General features: G+C 36.5%; 1 protein-coding gene across 4 annotated transcripts in view; it reads left to right on the top strand.

Annotated features, from left to right (window-relative positions):
- The window catches only part of PRKD1 (protein kinase D1), a 119,967-nt gene extending 104,445 nt beyond the window's left edge, over positions 1 to 15,522 (top strand). For 3 of the 4 annotated variants that reach the window (XM_042047324.1, XM_042047323.1, XM_042047326.1), the window contains 7 exons: positions 60 to 132; positions 1,114 to 1,220; positions 1,648 to 1,809; positions 3,125 to 3,223; positions 4,251 to 4,518; positions 12,253 to 12,338; positions 14,553 to 15,522. In XM_042047324.1, coding sequence (XP_041903258.1) covers positions 60 to 132; positions 1,114 to 1,220; positions 1,648 to 1,809; positions 3,125 to 3,223; positions 4,251 to 4,518; positions 12,253 to 12,338; positions 14,553 to 14,771 — 1,014 coding nt within the window. In that variant the 3' untranslated portion in view covers positions 14,772 to 15,522. Of the gene's footprint in view, positions 1 to 59; positions 133 to 1,113; positions 1,221 to 1,647; positions 1,810 to 3,124; positions 3,224 to 4,250; positions 4,519 to 8,223; positions 8,288 to 10,903; positions 11,006 to 12,252; positions 12,339 to 14,552 lie in introns of those variants that run through there. The other variant, XM_042047325.1, reaches the window with a different exon arrangement.
- The last annotated feature ends 929 nt before the right edge of the window (positions 15,523 to 16,451 follow it).

The raw sequence follows: 16,451 nt of genomic DNA, 5'->3' as shown, positions 1-16,451 counted from the left end.
AATACAAATTTTCTTTGCATATTCTTAGGGCTTAATATCTGTTATGTTTATATAAACAGGATATTAGCACTGTATACCAGATCTTCCCCGATGAAGTATTGGGATCAGGACAGTTTGGTATTGTTTATGGAGGTAAGGGTTGTGGTGTTGTACAGTTGTGCTTAAAGTACAAATTTTCTTGAACGGGGGAAGTATTTGGACTCTGAAATGTTCTGTTGCAGAAATTAGCTGTCTGTTTTTTCATTTAAGAAGCATACATTCAAAAAAGTATATATTTATGTTTTGTGTTGGTGAAGTAATTTTGTAGATTGAAGCTTTCTGTCCAGTAGTGGGTCAGTGTATATCAATAGCTTCATATTCTCTGTAAATGCTAATAAAGCAAGCCCTGAAGTGAAGAAAGCTGTTCTTTTTGAGAACTGTAATGGATGAAAAAAATTATTCTTCCTTCTGTGTTCCTTCACATATTCCAGTGAGGCATTTTTTTATTGTTTATTCAGTAGCTTGTTAGAATTGTTTCTCTTTTTATTTTCGTATTGATTTTCCTCTCTCTTTTCTCCCTTTTTCAGGAGTTTTTTGGGGGTGTATTTAGTTACAACTGTTGTTTGAGACGGTGTGAAGTGAGAACTAACAACAAATTTCTCACTGAGGTGTATCTCTGACTCTCTGATAAACCTGGGACGTGCACTAACATGCCTAGAGGCTATCACACATTTCATTATTTGCTAGTCTGGACCTAGCCTACAACCAGCCAGTTGCAGTGAAAGATTAAGCCTACAACCAGCCAGTTGCAGAGAATGCAGCTTGTGTGTGTGTGTGTGTGTGTATATATATATATAAGAAAATTAACTTTGAATCTATACTGTTGAAATGTAGAGCTGACTTTCTCATATGTTTTTTTCTTACATATTTAAATGGCTTTGTCAGGAGATAGTAAGAAAAGTTCTGTTGTCAAAGGGAGGAAAGAAAAGAAATGACAGAAAATTTTTAATGTCGTATCTGCAAGCCAGCTCTGAGAACTACTTGGTTATGGCCACTTGTACAACCCATGAAAGGGGAACACTTTTCATAATTAATCATGTTAATTGATAGCGAGCTTTTGTTTTATTAATGCAGGAAAACATCGCAAAACTGGAAGAGATGTTGCCATTAAAATAATTGATAAACTAAGATTTCCAACTAAACAGGAAAGTCAACTTCGTAATGAAGTTGCCATTTTACAGGTATTTTTCTGTTCTTTTTTCATGTATTAGCTCCATTATTTATTTCTGTAAATACCAGATAATAATATAATTATTTTAATTTATTATGACTAATGATTTTGCAAAAATACTAGTATTTTTGCTGCTTATTCTCCATAAACAGCCAAGAACAAATGTATCGACAATGTCATGCTAGGAGTTACAATTTCTGCAGTTTTAAGCACCAGGCACAATAAGGAAAATACATGTTAAACTAATTTGAAATTCATATATTCTCCTGTACTGCTTTTAGAAATTCTGTCCCTGTTGCCTACAGGTTAGGCACACAGTTTAAATTATGAAATACTGAAACATTGTCTGGTTTGGGTGGGAGTCTGAAGTGTGGATATGTAATGATAAAAGCTACTGATCATACTGAGAAATCCAGTGCTGTATTTATCTTTAATAGAATCTTCATCATCCTGGGGTTGTAAATCTGGAGTGTATGTTTGAGACACCAGAAAGAGTCTTTGTAGTTATGGAAAAACTCCACGGAGACATGCTGGAGATGATCTTGTCAAGTGAAAAGGGCAGACTGCCAGAGAGAATAACTAAGTTTTTAATTACTCAGGTAAGAAATTATTTGCAGACCTAGAAGGAGATTTGAGGTCAATTATTATCACTGTTTCTTATGTTTTCCTTTTGACATAATTTACCTGTCTGGCTTATGAAAGTCTGAGTAAAACAGGGGTGGTAAAACAGGTTTGTTTACATTACTGTACATTATCTGATAGATAGTAAATCATTAAGAGGACTTAAACCTAGACACATATAGAGCTGTTGGCTGCTGGATGGAGGGGACATCAAGGTACAGTTTCTCATACGATTGAAGAATTAAGAAGCACAAGAAAGAAAAGCACTAAAAGCAAACTGTTGAAGAACTACAAAAAGAAATTTGAGCCTCTTGAACTGCCCAATATCAAACCCCTGCAGTTCATGCTATGCCCTGTTACACCTGTTTTCTGTGCTGAGACTGGATCTTGCTACTTGTGACTACTTAGTGGCTTCCACTATGATTTCTGTTAACAATTTGCTCTGGGGTTTATTTGAGCTTCTTGTTGTTATATTCCTGCAATATTATCATACTGCTTCTTTGGCTGCCTGAAATACTGGTTTAAATTTAGATACACACATCAGTAGTGAGCCACCTCACAGAGAAGCCCACATGACAGCAGTCAGGATAAAAGAAAGATGCAGGAACAAACACTATTGTGGTGTTTATTATTATAAATTTATTATTTGGGGTAGAATTTAACAGGTTTCCTAGTTTCCAGGCTTTAATGGGAAAGCTGCCACCAGCTTTAGAATTTGATTTCTTCTGTTCACAGGTTCATTCTGCCTCCTCACCATCCACTGCTCTAATACAGTGGCATATTCTGCCCCTGACCAAACACAAGGAATTGAGTTAAAGCCACACAAAAAGGATGGATATCTGTTACACTGTTGCTATATTCATGTGTATGTAACAGAACAGAAATACATACAAGACTCTCCATTCTTTCTCTCATCAAGAAAACACTTCAATTGGATCATATTTCTGTGAATTTAGTTGAATTTATATATGAAAGGTCATTCTGCAAATGTTACTACGTTTGAAGATTTCACACACAAAAAGTAAACAAATACTTAGAACCCAGTTTTTAAAAAATTTTTATAATGTAAACTCTTGGAGAGGGAAAAATCATATTTGATGCAGTGAAACATCAAGAAAACTCGAGGCGCACAGCATTTTGGTTTTTGTTGGGTTTTTCTTTTTTATTGTTGACATTCTTGTAAAAGGTACATTCTTGTTGGATTGTTTTTCTTCACACCAGTCCTTGCTTCTCTGGTCACTGATACTGTTCAAACAATATAAAATAACCATAATTTGATTTTTTTATTCACAGATCCTTGTTGCTTTAAGACATCTTCATTTCAAAAATATTGTTCATTGTGACCTCAAACCAGAAAATGTGTTATTGGCATCAGCTGATCCTTTCCCACAGGCAAGTAGAAAATGCCCTTCCTTAAGATAAACTGTTATAAGTAATAAGTGTTAGCAATGTTTATTTTATGTATAAATAAAATTACTAGTAACCTGTCTGCATAGAACCTTTAGATACGAAAAAGCTGATCATTTATTCAAACCACTTTATAAAGAAGTCATGTTCAAAAATCCTTGATTCTTGTCATTTGTCTAAAATACTGAACTAGATTTTCAAGTGTGACGTAGCTGCTTGTGTGATCATTTCTAATTTGCTCCAGAAAGAAAGTTATTTTTCTGAAAGTTTGGGTAGGGGTCATGAAGAACCAGAGCTTCTTTAATTTTATGAATTTAAATGCCAGGTAGATCACAGGATATTTAAATATACTTTCTGACTTGTATTTCTCATTAAAAGGTATTTTTGTCAGCTTCTGTTACCTTCAGTCTTCAGAGTTCATCTATAATCTCCCTAAATTGCCCCATATTCAAAATGAGTACTACTGATAATTTTTAAATAATATCAATAATTGGAAGGGGAGGATCTATACTGAGTTGTTGTAAGTGAGAATTTTCAAGCAGCTAAATCTGTTACTTTGTAGAACTCAGACAAGGAAGTTTGCAGAGAGGCAGAGTATAACTAGGTCCACAATGAAATAAAAGTAGAAGTTTAAGAAATAAATTCTGTCAAGTTGCTTGTTTTAGGAAAAAGCCATAGGTAAAAAAAATTTTCTCTTTTTTGTGTTCTTATGCTATGAATGAATAAGTATTACTATATATTACTACTTCCATTAGGAACCTGAGCTGTTAAACCTGTCCAAAACTGTGTTTTATTTGTGGAATTAAGGAATAGAAGAGATGCTATGGGCTGGTAATCTGGTCTACTGTTTCACTGGAATAAGAGTGTTCCTCTCAAAGAGGAGTTTAAAAAAAGTATCCTTGAAGAAACAGTAGAGATCCATCTTGCAACTAATTGATGATAAAAGTTCCTCAATTATGTATTTGATAATAAAAATAATGTATGTCTTACTACAGCATTTTTCTTTAAACAGGTAAAACTTTGTGATTTTGGCTTTGCCCGAATCATTGGAGAGAAATCATTTAGGCGTTCAGTTGTAGGAACACCAGCCTACCTTGCCCCAGAGGTTCTGAGAAACAAAGGCTATAACAGATCTCTGGATATGTGGTCAGTGGGTGTCATCATTTATGTAAGCCTCAGTGGTACCTTTCCATTCAATGAAGATGAAGACATACATGACCAAATCCAGAATGCTGCTTTCATGTATCCACCTAATCCATGGAAGGAAATTTCTCTTGAAGGTAATACCTGTTTGTGGGGCTTCTTATATAAATGCTAAAAAGAGTTAAATGTATTTTGCTTTTATATTTTGTTCCTGTATGTGATAGCATTAAAAAATTTTTTTTTTTTAAAAAATTCCAAGTAATGTAATGTGTCTGTTTTGTGCTATCAGCTGCTTTAGGCATTTCCTACAGAGCATGTATAGACTGCATATGGTATAATCTTCTAGCATGGGATCTCTCCAGGAGGTATTGAAGGAGGCACATAACCACCTACAGATGAGATTGCTGTAGAACCTGTGGGGAGCTTCAGCTGCTGGATTGGTCTTGTGTATATTTATGTACCTCATCATTCAGCTCTATTGCATCTGCAGTCTGTTTCTTATTCTACTTGTTCCAGTAATTGGTTTCAATAGGATGGTGTACTCTGATATCTTTGTGTGGAGAAGATAAAACTGAAGAATTCTGTAGATGAGATTTCAGGAACAGTGTGAGATGTCATACAAGACTTTCTTTATGCGGGGGGAAGAGGCTTAGCGATAACTGTGAGACCTTTGAAACTCGAGTTCTGTTCAATGGCATTAAAGACTTTTGATAAAAGACAAAAGAACGTTGTGACTAGTTCACTAGGAACATCTTTAAAGAAGGTAAATTAGTTCTATTAGAGATGTCCCTAAACACAACTGAATAGGGCATTTAACAAAATTGGCACTTCTGGTTTCACCAACATTTTCACGTACATAACATTTTCAGACAACTTGATTTTCTTTGGGATTTTTTTTTTTTTAGTCCAGAATATTTGCAGGATTGCTTCATAAGTCTTAAAGCAAAGAAACCTTATAAGCATCAGATTCTTATATCCTTTTCTGAATTTTAATATATGCCAAAGTGAATTACAATACTAGCATTTACAATTTCTGGCATTTATAGTACAGTTTATCTGATTTTCAGGTGATGTGTTTAACATATCTGTTAAGCGTAGTCTAGAGCAGTGTGCCTAATGCTTACTGTAATATATGTTACAGCCGTGTGAGATTCTCTTCTGAAAATGCTCTGAGAGCATTGTTTGTTATTTTATCTCAGTGGCAGATGAAGTTTGAAATCTGTTGGAGAAAAAAAAAAAGCTATAAATCTGCACAATTACACACTGAAGTTCTCCTGAACCTCCACACACTTTGATATGTAAGCTGACAGAATCTGTTGGCAGCAATGCTTTATCTGTCGCTAGAGATAAGCAAACAGCAATCAACACAGGGGAAGCTGCAAGAAATTGTCTCCCACAAGTTTCTACTGTGGTAGACAGAAGATCAATTTTTGCACTCAGAGGTGAAGATTCAGTAGAGCACCTACAGAAAACTCACCTACTTGGGTGTTATCTCTCCATTTGTAGAATCACAGCCTTCATTAAGAGTTGATGGATACCAGGCTGTGAGCATGCAGAAGGGAGGGAAAAGCATTTAACAAATGACTAAATTAAAATCTGCTTATACATTGTGATTTTATTGCATATTTTGAGTTGCTAGCTGATGAACCACTCTGTTGTGCTAAATGAAAACCTAGAAAATATCTGAAGAGATTCCATTATGTCTAACACAGGCAGTTGAACTCTGGATCTCTGTCCAAGTATTAGGTGATAAGGCTGAGTTTTAGACCTCAAATTTGAATTCCAATTCTATATTACTTAGGGAAAATAAAGGAATGTTTTTCTCATGTCCTGCTCCACTCTCCTGCACAACTTGTGAGAGAGCAGGAGCTGGCCCTGTGGACGTGCTGGCTCCATCCAGTTTCTGTTACCTCTGACAATGTAGCATGATTAAAATGAAAACCTGTATCTGCTGTCCTAACACATCTAATCTGGATTACAGTTCTGAACAGTGCCATGTTAATTAATGCTGCAAATGATTGAATTATTTAGGCGAGAAACACACATTATTTTAAAGGTTTTTGAAGGATCTTCTGCATGTCTATTGCAAAGATTAGTGCTAAGGAAGGAATTGGTGCTAAGGAGCAGCGGTTTAACCTTTAGTGTCTTGTCCATGATTATTGTGACTCAGAGAACCAAATGTCTAAAACTTCTTGCAACTGTAGCTATTTCAGTGCTCTCTTCGGACCATTGCTTATGTAAAAAGTTTAATAGCTAAACTTAGTTATTGCCATCTTCTATTTTTATTGTAATCAGGAAAAAACATGTATTTGTTTGAATTTAATAGATAGTGCAGAAATTAGAGCGAATGATGCTGTGTTTACCACCGCTTTGGTTTTAATGCACACTACATGCTTTTCCTGATGCTTGCTAAACATAGCATGCTAATTTGTGAGCTGGAGGGTCGAGGGTAGCAAAACTTTAAAAGAAAAAAAGATGAGACTGGCCATATGTAAACAACGTGTCTGGAAAGGTAGCAACAGTGGTAAAGTAGCCTAAATATTCCCATTATATGTTACTTAGTCAATTACTGGCATTTAGGCAAAATTGGTTTTTAAAATTGTAAATTGCACTGATGAGGTGATAGATTCATAAAAAACACATGACCCATAATAGTTTAAACTGCATGGTAATATAAATAACATAAAGTCTAACAGATTCAGAGGAAAAGTACATGGAGGTAAGTTGTATTTTGGAGGAAAAGCATGTCATATTGTGCAGTATTGTGGTCTGTGTTAGTTTACTTTCTTGGTAGTTACTTTTTCTGTAGCATTTTCTAGCAATTCTTAAAATTCTGCAGTCACAAGACAAGAAAAAAGACAGAATATATTTGAGGATAATATTTTTTAAGTGCCTAATGTTTTTAAGTCACCATCAACAGTTGTCTTCTCTGCCAATCATTTATATGGTCTAGTCATTGACTGAGACTTCTCCTGATGTCATAACTCCTGGATTGATTTCATCAACTCTTCCTGATGAGAAATTTAGCTTTTTTGTGTAATGTTTTTGTCCTTCCTTTTCTGCATTAAAATGTAAATTATGAAAACTATGCCCTTTCAGTTTTGTAGGTCTCAGATTTCTCCATAAGGAATTCTGATTTTTACCTAGGTGGTTGCATTTTTCCATCTTTTTCCAGTAGCTTCACTATTTTGAAAGAACACATCTCAAAACCTGAGTCTGTTTTTGGATGTCTAAATAGAATTGTAACACATTACTGGAGATAGGTAGTTTTTGTGGTACTTTGGGTATGTTTTAGAAAACCAGGTTTTGTTGCAGCCATTCAGCATTCCATTGCTCAGTTTGCTCTGTTTTCAATGTTTGTCAAGCCAGACTATTTCCAAATTCACTGAATTGCTGTATGACAATTTGAATTTAAATCAGTCTTCATTGTGGCGTTTTGCTAGATATTGATATAGAGGAATCTACTTACAGAGATCTTATCTATTTTATAGCTTTAAATTTCACATCTCTCTAACATGGAATCTGTTTTCAACAGCTTTAATGTTTGTTTCCAACTTTGAGCTTCCAGTCTACCAATTTGCATCATCTCTAAAGATTTGTTTTGACTTGGCTACATGTTACAAGAAGGAAATACTGTGAGATATAAAGATAGAACTCCATGATTAATTTTGTCTCTCTACCTGTTAGTATATTTTATGTAGTATGTCTTCACTGTGGTGCCTATTCTTTTGAACTGTATGGTCCTAAAGTGTACTATGTCAAGCTTTGGATTATTCATGGTGTGTTTCATTCTGCTGTGGTATTTTCCTAAAACATTGTATTCATAATTCTTTTTATTTCAGCTACCACCAGCGCAGCTATTACTACTAGCCTGATGGGCTGTGTGATGTGCACATCACTGATTAGGTGCTTCACATTTACTTAATACTATTAAAATAATTTGGGAAGAAAAAATGCAATTCTTATCATGCATTAAATTTGATCATGGTGTCCCTGTTACAATGTTTTGTAGTGTCATAAATAAATACCACGGCTGCCTTCGAGCCAGTATTTACTTATACTTGTTACAACATAATGTGAATAGAAGCTCTGAGTGCTTGACACATTAATCAGAAAGTCACATGAATGAGTGAGCATTGACTACGAGGAGGTCAATGCATGTTACAGCTCAAAGATGCTCTCTGCTCCTGTAAACGTTTAGCTAGCTGTTGAAATGAAGGTCTTGCCTCTACTTACACATTTGCTAGGATAAATTAGTAGGAAACCTCTCTTGTAGGGATACAGCTTAGAATTGCCAAGGACTTCTTTTGAGAGTACAGCTGAATCCATGCCCCTGTAAATCTCAGACTGCTGAAGATTGTTTTATGCTAAAATAATTGCATGTACACTAGAGCATTTGTCAACAAAGCTGTATTGACCAACAGCAGGAAAGGGATTTGTGTGTATGAAAATACTGTACCTCTAGTCAAAAAACCTATTAGAAAAATCCAGGGCTTAGGAAGTCCTGGGCCTCCTGTGTTAGTGGAAGCAGCTTAAAGTTTTACAAATGATGGCAGTAAGAGTAGGTAATAATTCTAGGTGTACTTTAAAAATTCTGAACCAATTAAAAATGTATCGTTAATTTAGGACTGCTTTTTTTGATATCCTTAAGGTGATTTCTTGTTTATAACTTACATTAAAATTTTAAGTCTGTAGGGAAGGACTAAATGAATGTTTGTAATAGGGTTTTCAGATACTATGTAAACTTTTGCATTTATGTGTGGGTCACATCCTAATTGAGTTAAAGCAGTCATTCCCATGAAAAGTAATTACTGTGGTAATTTGATGCTTAGAGTGAAAATTGTGACTTTGTCTGTTCTACAGTTAATTATTTGCCATATTAATAAACTTGCATAAGCAGTTTAGAATCATGAACCTCCTGACTGTGAAGGTTCTTTCCAGTGAATTGAAGCTAGAGCGCCATCTTTTAGTAGCTAGAGCGACTACTTTTAGTAGTCATGTTGCACTTCTGCTTATATATTTATTTGTGCTTATTTCTTGAGAGGCAAGTGATAGGCAAAAGTTTCCAGGCAAAAAGAACCCTAGATAAAAAACTAAAAACAAACAGCAAAACTGGTGACAGAGACAGCAGTATTCCAGTGGCAAAACAAGCAGACTATCTGTGTAAACTGTTCTCGATTGCTCGATATTGACAATTCTAACCGTCCAGTGAAGCTGCCTTCTCACTCTCATCAGTTTTCTTCCCTGTCCTTTTTTGTGCACCTTCTCTAGTGATTTTTTGAAGACCAGTTCCTTTCTGGTCTGCTCAACAAGCCATTGGCAATTTTCCCCCAAGAATACAAAGAAATATGTTATTACATGTAATACATCCTAGTCCTGAAGTGGAAAAAAGGGGCAAAGAGGTCCTCATCCTGTTGTAACTTGAGGGAGGCTGAATAGCTAAATATAATTTCATCACTTGTAAGGCTCACAGTTGTATCTGCTTCCAGTGGGTTGCAGAGAAGAAATGTAATAGAGACATTGTCAATCCTCAGTGGCAGGAAGAACATTCAGTAGGTACTTGACAGTTACCAAGGCTGGGATATGTGCACCTACATTGCAGCAGTTACCAGGACAATCAATCCTGTCATCAAGTTCTTGACCTATATTCCAAACTCACTCTACTGAAATTCATAGTAAATGATTGAAAAATGAACTCTGAAGATCATATACACCCAAATACCACTGAAAATAATAAAGAAGTGGTAGCCGTACTAAATTCACATTCAGCACTGGCTTATATATCAAAAGACAGACTGAAGTCTTACCCTAAATTCAGAAGAATTACAGTAAGTTGACAGTTGCAGAAGATGCTGATGTTAGGTGATACCCAGATACACTGCAGTGGGTAAGGGACTATGTTTTCCTCTTCAAAACATCAGATAAAAACAATGGTCACTACTTTTTGATATCAAAACGGTCGTGTATGACTGACTTTCCAATCTCTTCCCCATAGCTTGGAAGTTGAGAATGTCTCTTACCAATAAAGAAGATTAACAGCACTGTTTTGGAAAACAAATGAGTTTTAAGAATTATATAATCTGTCAGTAATGGTCCTATTGGATATCCGCTGACTTTCTTATCCCATATCCATTTCACCAGCATTTTGAGAGGGAACACAATAAACACGAGTTAGAAAATTTACCATAACTGTACTTGATGCTAAAAGAGACAGTAGATAAGAATCTGTTTGTCCACAACAGAAAAGTAAAATTAGGACCATCTGTTCCAGGAAAAGTGGCTCTGAGCCTCTGGCAATGCTTTCTTTGTCAAAAGTCCTTAGATTTGTTTTCTCTCATTCCCACAATTGCTTTGATTTCCAAGACAGTTTTCATCACCAGGAAGTCAGGGTTGCTTTAGTGATAGTCTCCTATTGCTAAGAATAGGTTTGTCTGTCAAACTAACTGCATAAATTCAGATAGACTGCTGTGTGCATTCCCATTTTCCTGGACATTGTTTTCATTGTGCTCTTCTCCATGGCAGAAACACACATAAAGCCCAAGATGGCAAATTGAGCCTGCAGAGAGGAAGTCTCTTAATAAAGAAAAGCTTTTCCATATTGTTGTACGAAATACAATCCCAGAGGTAATTGGTTCAAAGAATTCTGTCCTATCTTGTACTCTTAAAACAGAAAAGAAGATTATTCAGCTCCTTCAATACCCAGCTGGCGACAATACCCATCTGACATGTTTCAGACCCAATGCCCCTCAGTGGTGCCATGTGTCTGTGTTACTTTAAGGACCATCTTTCCCTGTCACCATGATATGAACAGAGAAATAAAGATGTCAACCAGCATGCTTTGGACATGCCAAGGGATAATGTGATGAAATGGAGAAATTGCTGAAATATTATAATTCCCTGTGGCTTGTCAGTTGTTCTGTAATAACAGTAACTTTCCACCAGCACACATGCTGAACATTTAGCACCTAATAGGATTTAACCTTTCATGATAACCTCATTTTTTTTTTAATGTTTTTTGTAATTGCATTCAAAGCTCACCAGTCTCATTCCAGAGATTTTTCCATATGGGTCACCCATTGCAGTTCCATGTACTGGTCATTGGCTCATGGGCCTAATCCCTTCAGGAACCACAGCACACGTACCTGCAGGGTGAAAGAGTTGGGTTTGTTCAGCCTGGAGAAGTTTCCAGGGGGACCATATAGCACCTTGAGCTACCTAAAGGAGGCTACAAGAGAGCTGGAGAGACCTTTTACATGTAGTGATAGGACAAGGGCTAATTCCTCTGAACTGAAAGAGGATAGGTTTAGGTTGGTTATTAGGAAGAGGTTGCTTATTAGGAAGAAGTCACTGTAAGGGTGATGATACAGTGGACAGGTTGCTCAGAGAAGTTGTGGATACCCCATCTGTGGAAGTGTTCAAGTTGGACAGGGCTTTGAGCAGTCGGGGCTAGTAGAAGGTGTCTCTGCCCATGGTAGGAGAGTTGGATCTTTAAGGACCTTTCCAGCCTAAACCATTCTGCGATTCTGTGAACCTCAGTGAACCATTGACTCCAAAACCATAGAAATTATGAAATTTGTAAAAGAAGTTTCTGAAACTGTAGTCTCTTGACTAGCATGTAGAAGCAATGCTCAGTTCAAAAGAATAGTATTGCAAGACTTGGTGACTTACAAAACCTCATTTCTCCACTCAGTGACTGGGAAGGTGCTGCTGTCAGCTAAAAGTGATACTGAAAGTCTCAAAGAAATAATGTACATATATATCGTTTACTGCCCACTTTTTACAACTACGATGTCTGTGTAACTCTCTCTTTGCATGTCCTAGTTGAAACAAATACGTTTAAACTAACGTTTTCCAATATTATTTCTTTTCAGCTATTGATCTCATAAATAATTTGTTGCAAGTGAAAATGAGAAAGCGCTACAGTGTGGACAAAACGTTAAGCCACCCATGGTTACAGGTACTTCTACAAATTTCATGGTTTTACTTACGCATTTAGACTCTAAACATATAACAAATCTTCATCTTTAAGCACAGCAGGATCTAAGAAAATCTAAAAACGTGAAGATGTTTTCAGATCCTTAGAACCTCATGCTCATTCACCAATTTACCTATAGTTTCTCATTAATTTCTGAAATACTGATTCCAATATGAAACAGTCTCATGCTTTCAAAATACACAACAAAAATATTTTATTATATTTGTCTATTGAGAAAATTATGTATATAAAAAACCCCCCTGTAGTCATTTGACTTACATTATTTCACTGCCTGGAGTTTACTCTGATTCACTTCTTATTAAAATTATTCAACAGGCTTTCACTTTGCAGTCATCACAAAAACTAGTGAAATTGTATGCTTTCCAGGAAAATATATTAGCTCCATTCAACTGAATTCTTCAACTAAAAACTGAGGTGTAAGGAATTTCTAAGATGCTAGCAGCCTCTGTCTCGTGCTCAACATATGGTAATTTTTTTTTTATCCTGGCAGCAGCCAAATCACTGCAAATTCAAGGCCTAAGACAGTGCAGTGAGGAGCCGGGGCCTGTCCTACCATCCCTAAGGAGCAGGGAAGCCTGGGGACAGCCCAGGCCAGGGCATTGTGTCCCTCCCTGAGGATGAGGACAGGCTGAGGCCAGACAGATACATCAGCCTGTGAGATCTCCCAAGGGATCTTTGTTTGCATCTAAGAAAGTAATCATGGCACAGGCATGGTATAGATCAGATACATAATCCCCAATCCCAAAGGAATCTTTATCAAACCAGAAAACTGATCCTACTCTGGTATTTTATAGCTGATACTGTTTCTCAAAGTATATGGTGACCTTCTGGTATAGGAGGAAAAGGGCTGTAACCTCCCATGCTGCACCCCACCTTTCTCAGGGACATTTATCTGGAGCTTGCTTTCTTCATCTCAGATTTCCTGTCCCTCACTAGTTTTTTCCTCCAAGACTGCTCTTCTGCTCCCTGGCAACCATTCCAGAATGTATTTGCCTGAGTCTTTGGGAACCAGAAGTGTCTGGGTTAAGGTCTGCAGCAAGGATGCTGGCTGTCTCATGTGACAGGACAGGGTCCTTCTCCTCTGCATCCAATTTTATTGCTAGTGCAATAGTGAGTGGAGGTGAACTAAGATGAGGCGGTTCAGCAGCAGCTCTAGGACCAGGGATGGGATGAGTCCTCTTGTCTAGAAGAGTCCTACCTTGCAGGCTAAGGAAAGATAGAAATGGTTATTTTTCCTTACAGGGCAGGGTTACAGGGCAGTGAGACTTAATGGTGGTCTCTGAGAGGATGACTGTAGGAAATGGGCCAAAGCATATGAGATACTAAAGATGAAAGCTTTATGCATTTACAGTGTTTGGGCTTTCTGGTGCTTTGGCTAGGTGGTTAGGATTGTGTCTTAGGCTGAGACAGGATGAAGGAGAAAAAAGAAAACTGGATACAGGATCATGAGGAGAGATTAGTCTGGATGGGGCTAGGATTGGCTCTATTACTGCAGCTTCATGTGTGCTTTGGGTAGGAATAAGAAAAGAAATTATTAAACTTGTATACTTTTGACAGATGGGAGGCTGCAGAGCATGATGGTGTAAAAAGCATGAGACTCAAACTAACTTCAGCCTTATATTTGACTGTCAACAGGGAGTTCCAAACTACCTTAATGTTTAGATGTATACGTTTCTTTGAGCACACCAGTAACTGCCCAAGTTTGGAAATGGAGGTTTTTTTAGCCCAAGCTGAATTTATATTCTGCATCTACTGAGATGCAGACTCAACTGCCTTGACTATCTGATACAGATCACTAGAATGTACATGTATGACTTAAAGATGTTTCTTCTTCCTTATTCATCTTGTGACTAGCGTGAGGAATTGCTTTACCACCATTCCTCAGTTAGACATTATGGCAATCTATACATATCTGTCCATTTTGCAAAACAACCTGTAATATCTCAATACTATACTTGTGACAGAGTTTAATAAAATTATCAAAAAATCCTCTAGAGATGAGATTTATATCTTTAGGCAGATTTCATGTTTATATATTATAAGATTTTTCGATTCTAGAGCAATAGAGATGACCCTTAGATAGCTGAGTTAATAGCACTTTGCATATTATTGATAGCAGAAGGAAATATAATTTATTTTAGGAAATCTAAAAGTAATACTGTTATTCTTTTTCAGGACTACCAAACCTGGTTAGATTTAAGGGAACTGGAATGCAAAATGGGGGAACGTTACATCACCCATGAAAGTGATGACTCCCGGTGGGAACAGTATTCAGAAGAACATGGATTGCAGTATCCAGCACACCTCATCAGCCCAAGTGCTAACCGTAACGAAAACACCAAGCTAGAAGAAACAGAAATGAAAGCCCTCAGTGAGCGTGTCAGCATCCTTTAAGTTGCATCCCCTATAATCTGTCAAAACACTGTGGAATTAATAAATACATACGGTCAGGTTTAACGTTTGCCTTGCAGAACTGCCATTATTTTCTGTCAGATGGGAACAAAGCTGTTATGCTGTTACACTGTTGATATATCTGAGTTGCCAAGACAAATCAACAGAAACATTTTTGTGTGACCAACTGTGTTGTATTTACAAAAGTTCCCAGAAACACTAAACTTGTTATTGTGAATGATTCATGTTGTATTTAATGTATTAAAACCTGTCTCCACGGTGCCTTTGCAAACTAGTGTTTTTCTTACTTGAGCCTCATTTTGGTAAGAGAGAACTTTCCCATGAAGATCTTGGGGGTTTTTTGTGCATTGTTAGTATTGTAATTGTAAGCAAACTCTTGAAGAGTAGATTATAACTGCTGTTCTGTGAACAACTTCTACCATTTGGATAAAAGCTTTATTTAGTGTTCTAAAAATAGGAAAGGCAAAAAAGTGATTTGCATAGAACTGTACAGTTTCAAATCAGTTAACCTGTGTGTATTTGTGTGGTTGTGCATGTAGATACGCATACACACAGTAAACTTGCTCTTAAGCCTAAATGCCTTAGTAAAATGTATACTGCAGAATGTCAGTTGTATTTCCCCTTTTCTTAAAATATTCTTCTCTAATATGAATATTCTTTAATATGTAAATTCAGACGCTAAATAACGTGTTGACTTTGTGTATGTTTTCAATAAAAGTCTTGTTAAAACAGATTCATTGATGAAACTTTCTGTTTAAAGTATTCCTGGAGTGGCATCAGAAGTACATGGAATAAAATAATTCATCATTTAGAACTAGACAGTGTGGAGGTAGGTGGGAAAATGCTGCTGGATAACCTCTGTACCTATCACACATGTTTTATAAGAACCTAATTGGACTGATTTTGTATCAGGAGTTCAGTCAGGTTTGAAGCATACTGAGGGAGTTGGGAAGTTGAGGATGCATTGAAGGGAGTTTAGCTTTTCGAGAAATGTGCTGCTTCTGCTTTTCCTCTGAGTTCCACTGAACTGAAAAGGTACTGCAGATCTTTCTTGCTCTTCTTCCCCTGAAAACTTTGAAGATACTAATTGTCATTTCTAACAAATACGTAGACTGCCAACACTACGCCATTTAGTTTTAACAGTGAGAGATGTTCAGGCTGCACTATAAAAACACATGACAGAGTAACTTGGAGAAAAGCTGAAATTTATTCTACCCCATGGTCTATCTTGGCAAAAAAACAGTTCATGTATAGGTATTGAAGACTGAGGTTAAAAATGTAAAAATACATTGGATGGCAAGCAGAAGTATGCAAAGATAAGAGCTAATATCCACATATGATAAACCTTCACTGCTCAAATCTTGGCTTTTTGTTAGAATCATGAGCTCTTCAGTAGATAAATCTATTCTTTCATTGTAGAAGAGTTTTTTCCTGAGAAGATTTTTGCCAGATACATAACATAACGAAAGCCAGAAGAATTTTTCCTAGGTATTTTGCACCTCTGCTGGATAGTATGTACTGTAGAGGAAATTAAGAAAAGGCACCTCTATTCAAACAGAAAAAAAAGATATTTTAGAAAATTAAAAAGTATTGTAAAAAATTATTTATAAATATCTTCTTCTTCCTCCCTACCTTCTTTCCCTACTCCTACTGCCAAAAAAA

This window comes from Corvus kubaryi, unplaced genomic scaffold (assembly GCF_017639235.1).
Source record: "Corvus kubaryi isolate FWS band 111438036 unplaced genomic scaffold, C.kubaryi_AGA036_p1.0 66, whole genome shotgun sequence".
In the NCBI taxonomy this organism is placed as follows: Eukaryota; Metazoa; Chordata; class Aves; order Passeriformes; family Corvidae; genus Corvus; species Corvus kubaryi.
Note: the sequence above shows the minus strand (reverse complement) of the source record. Positions and strands in the feature narration are given on the sequence as shown.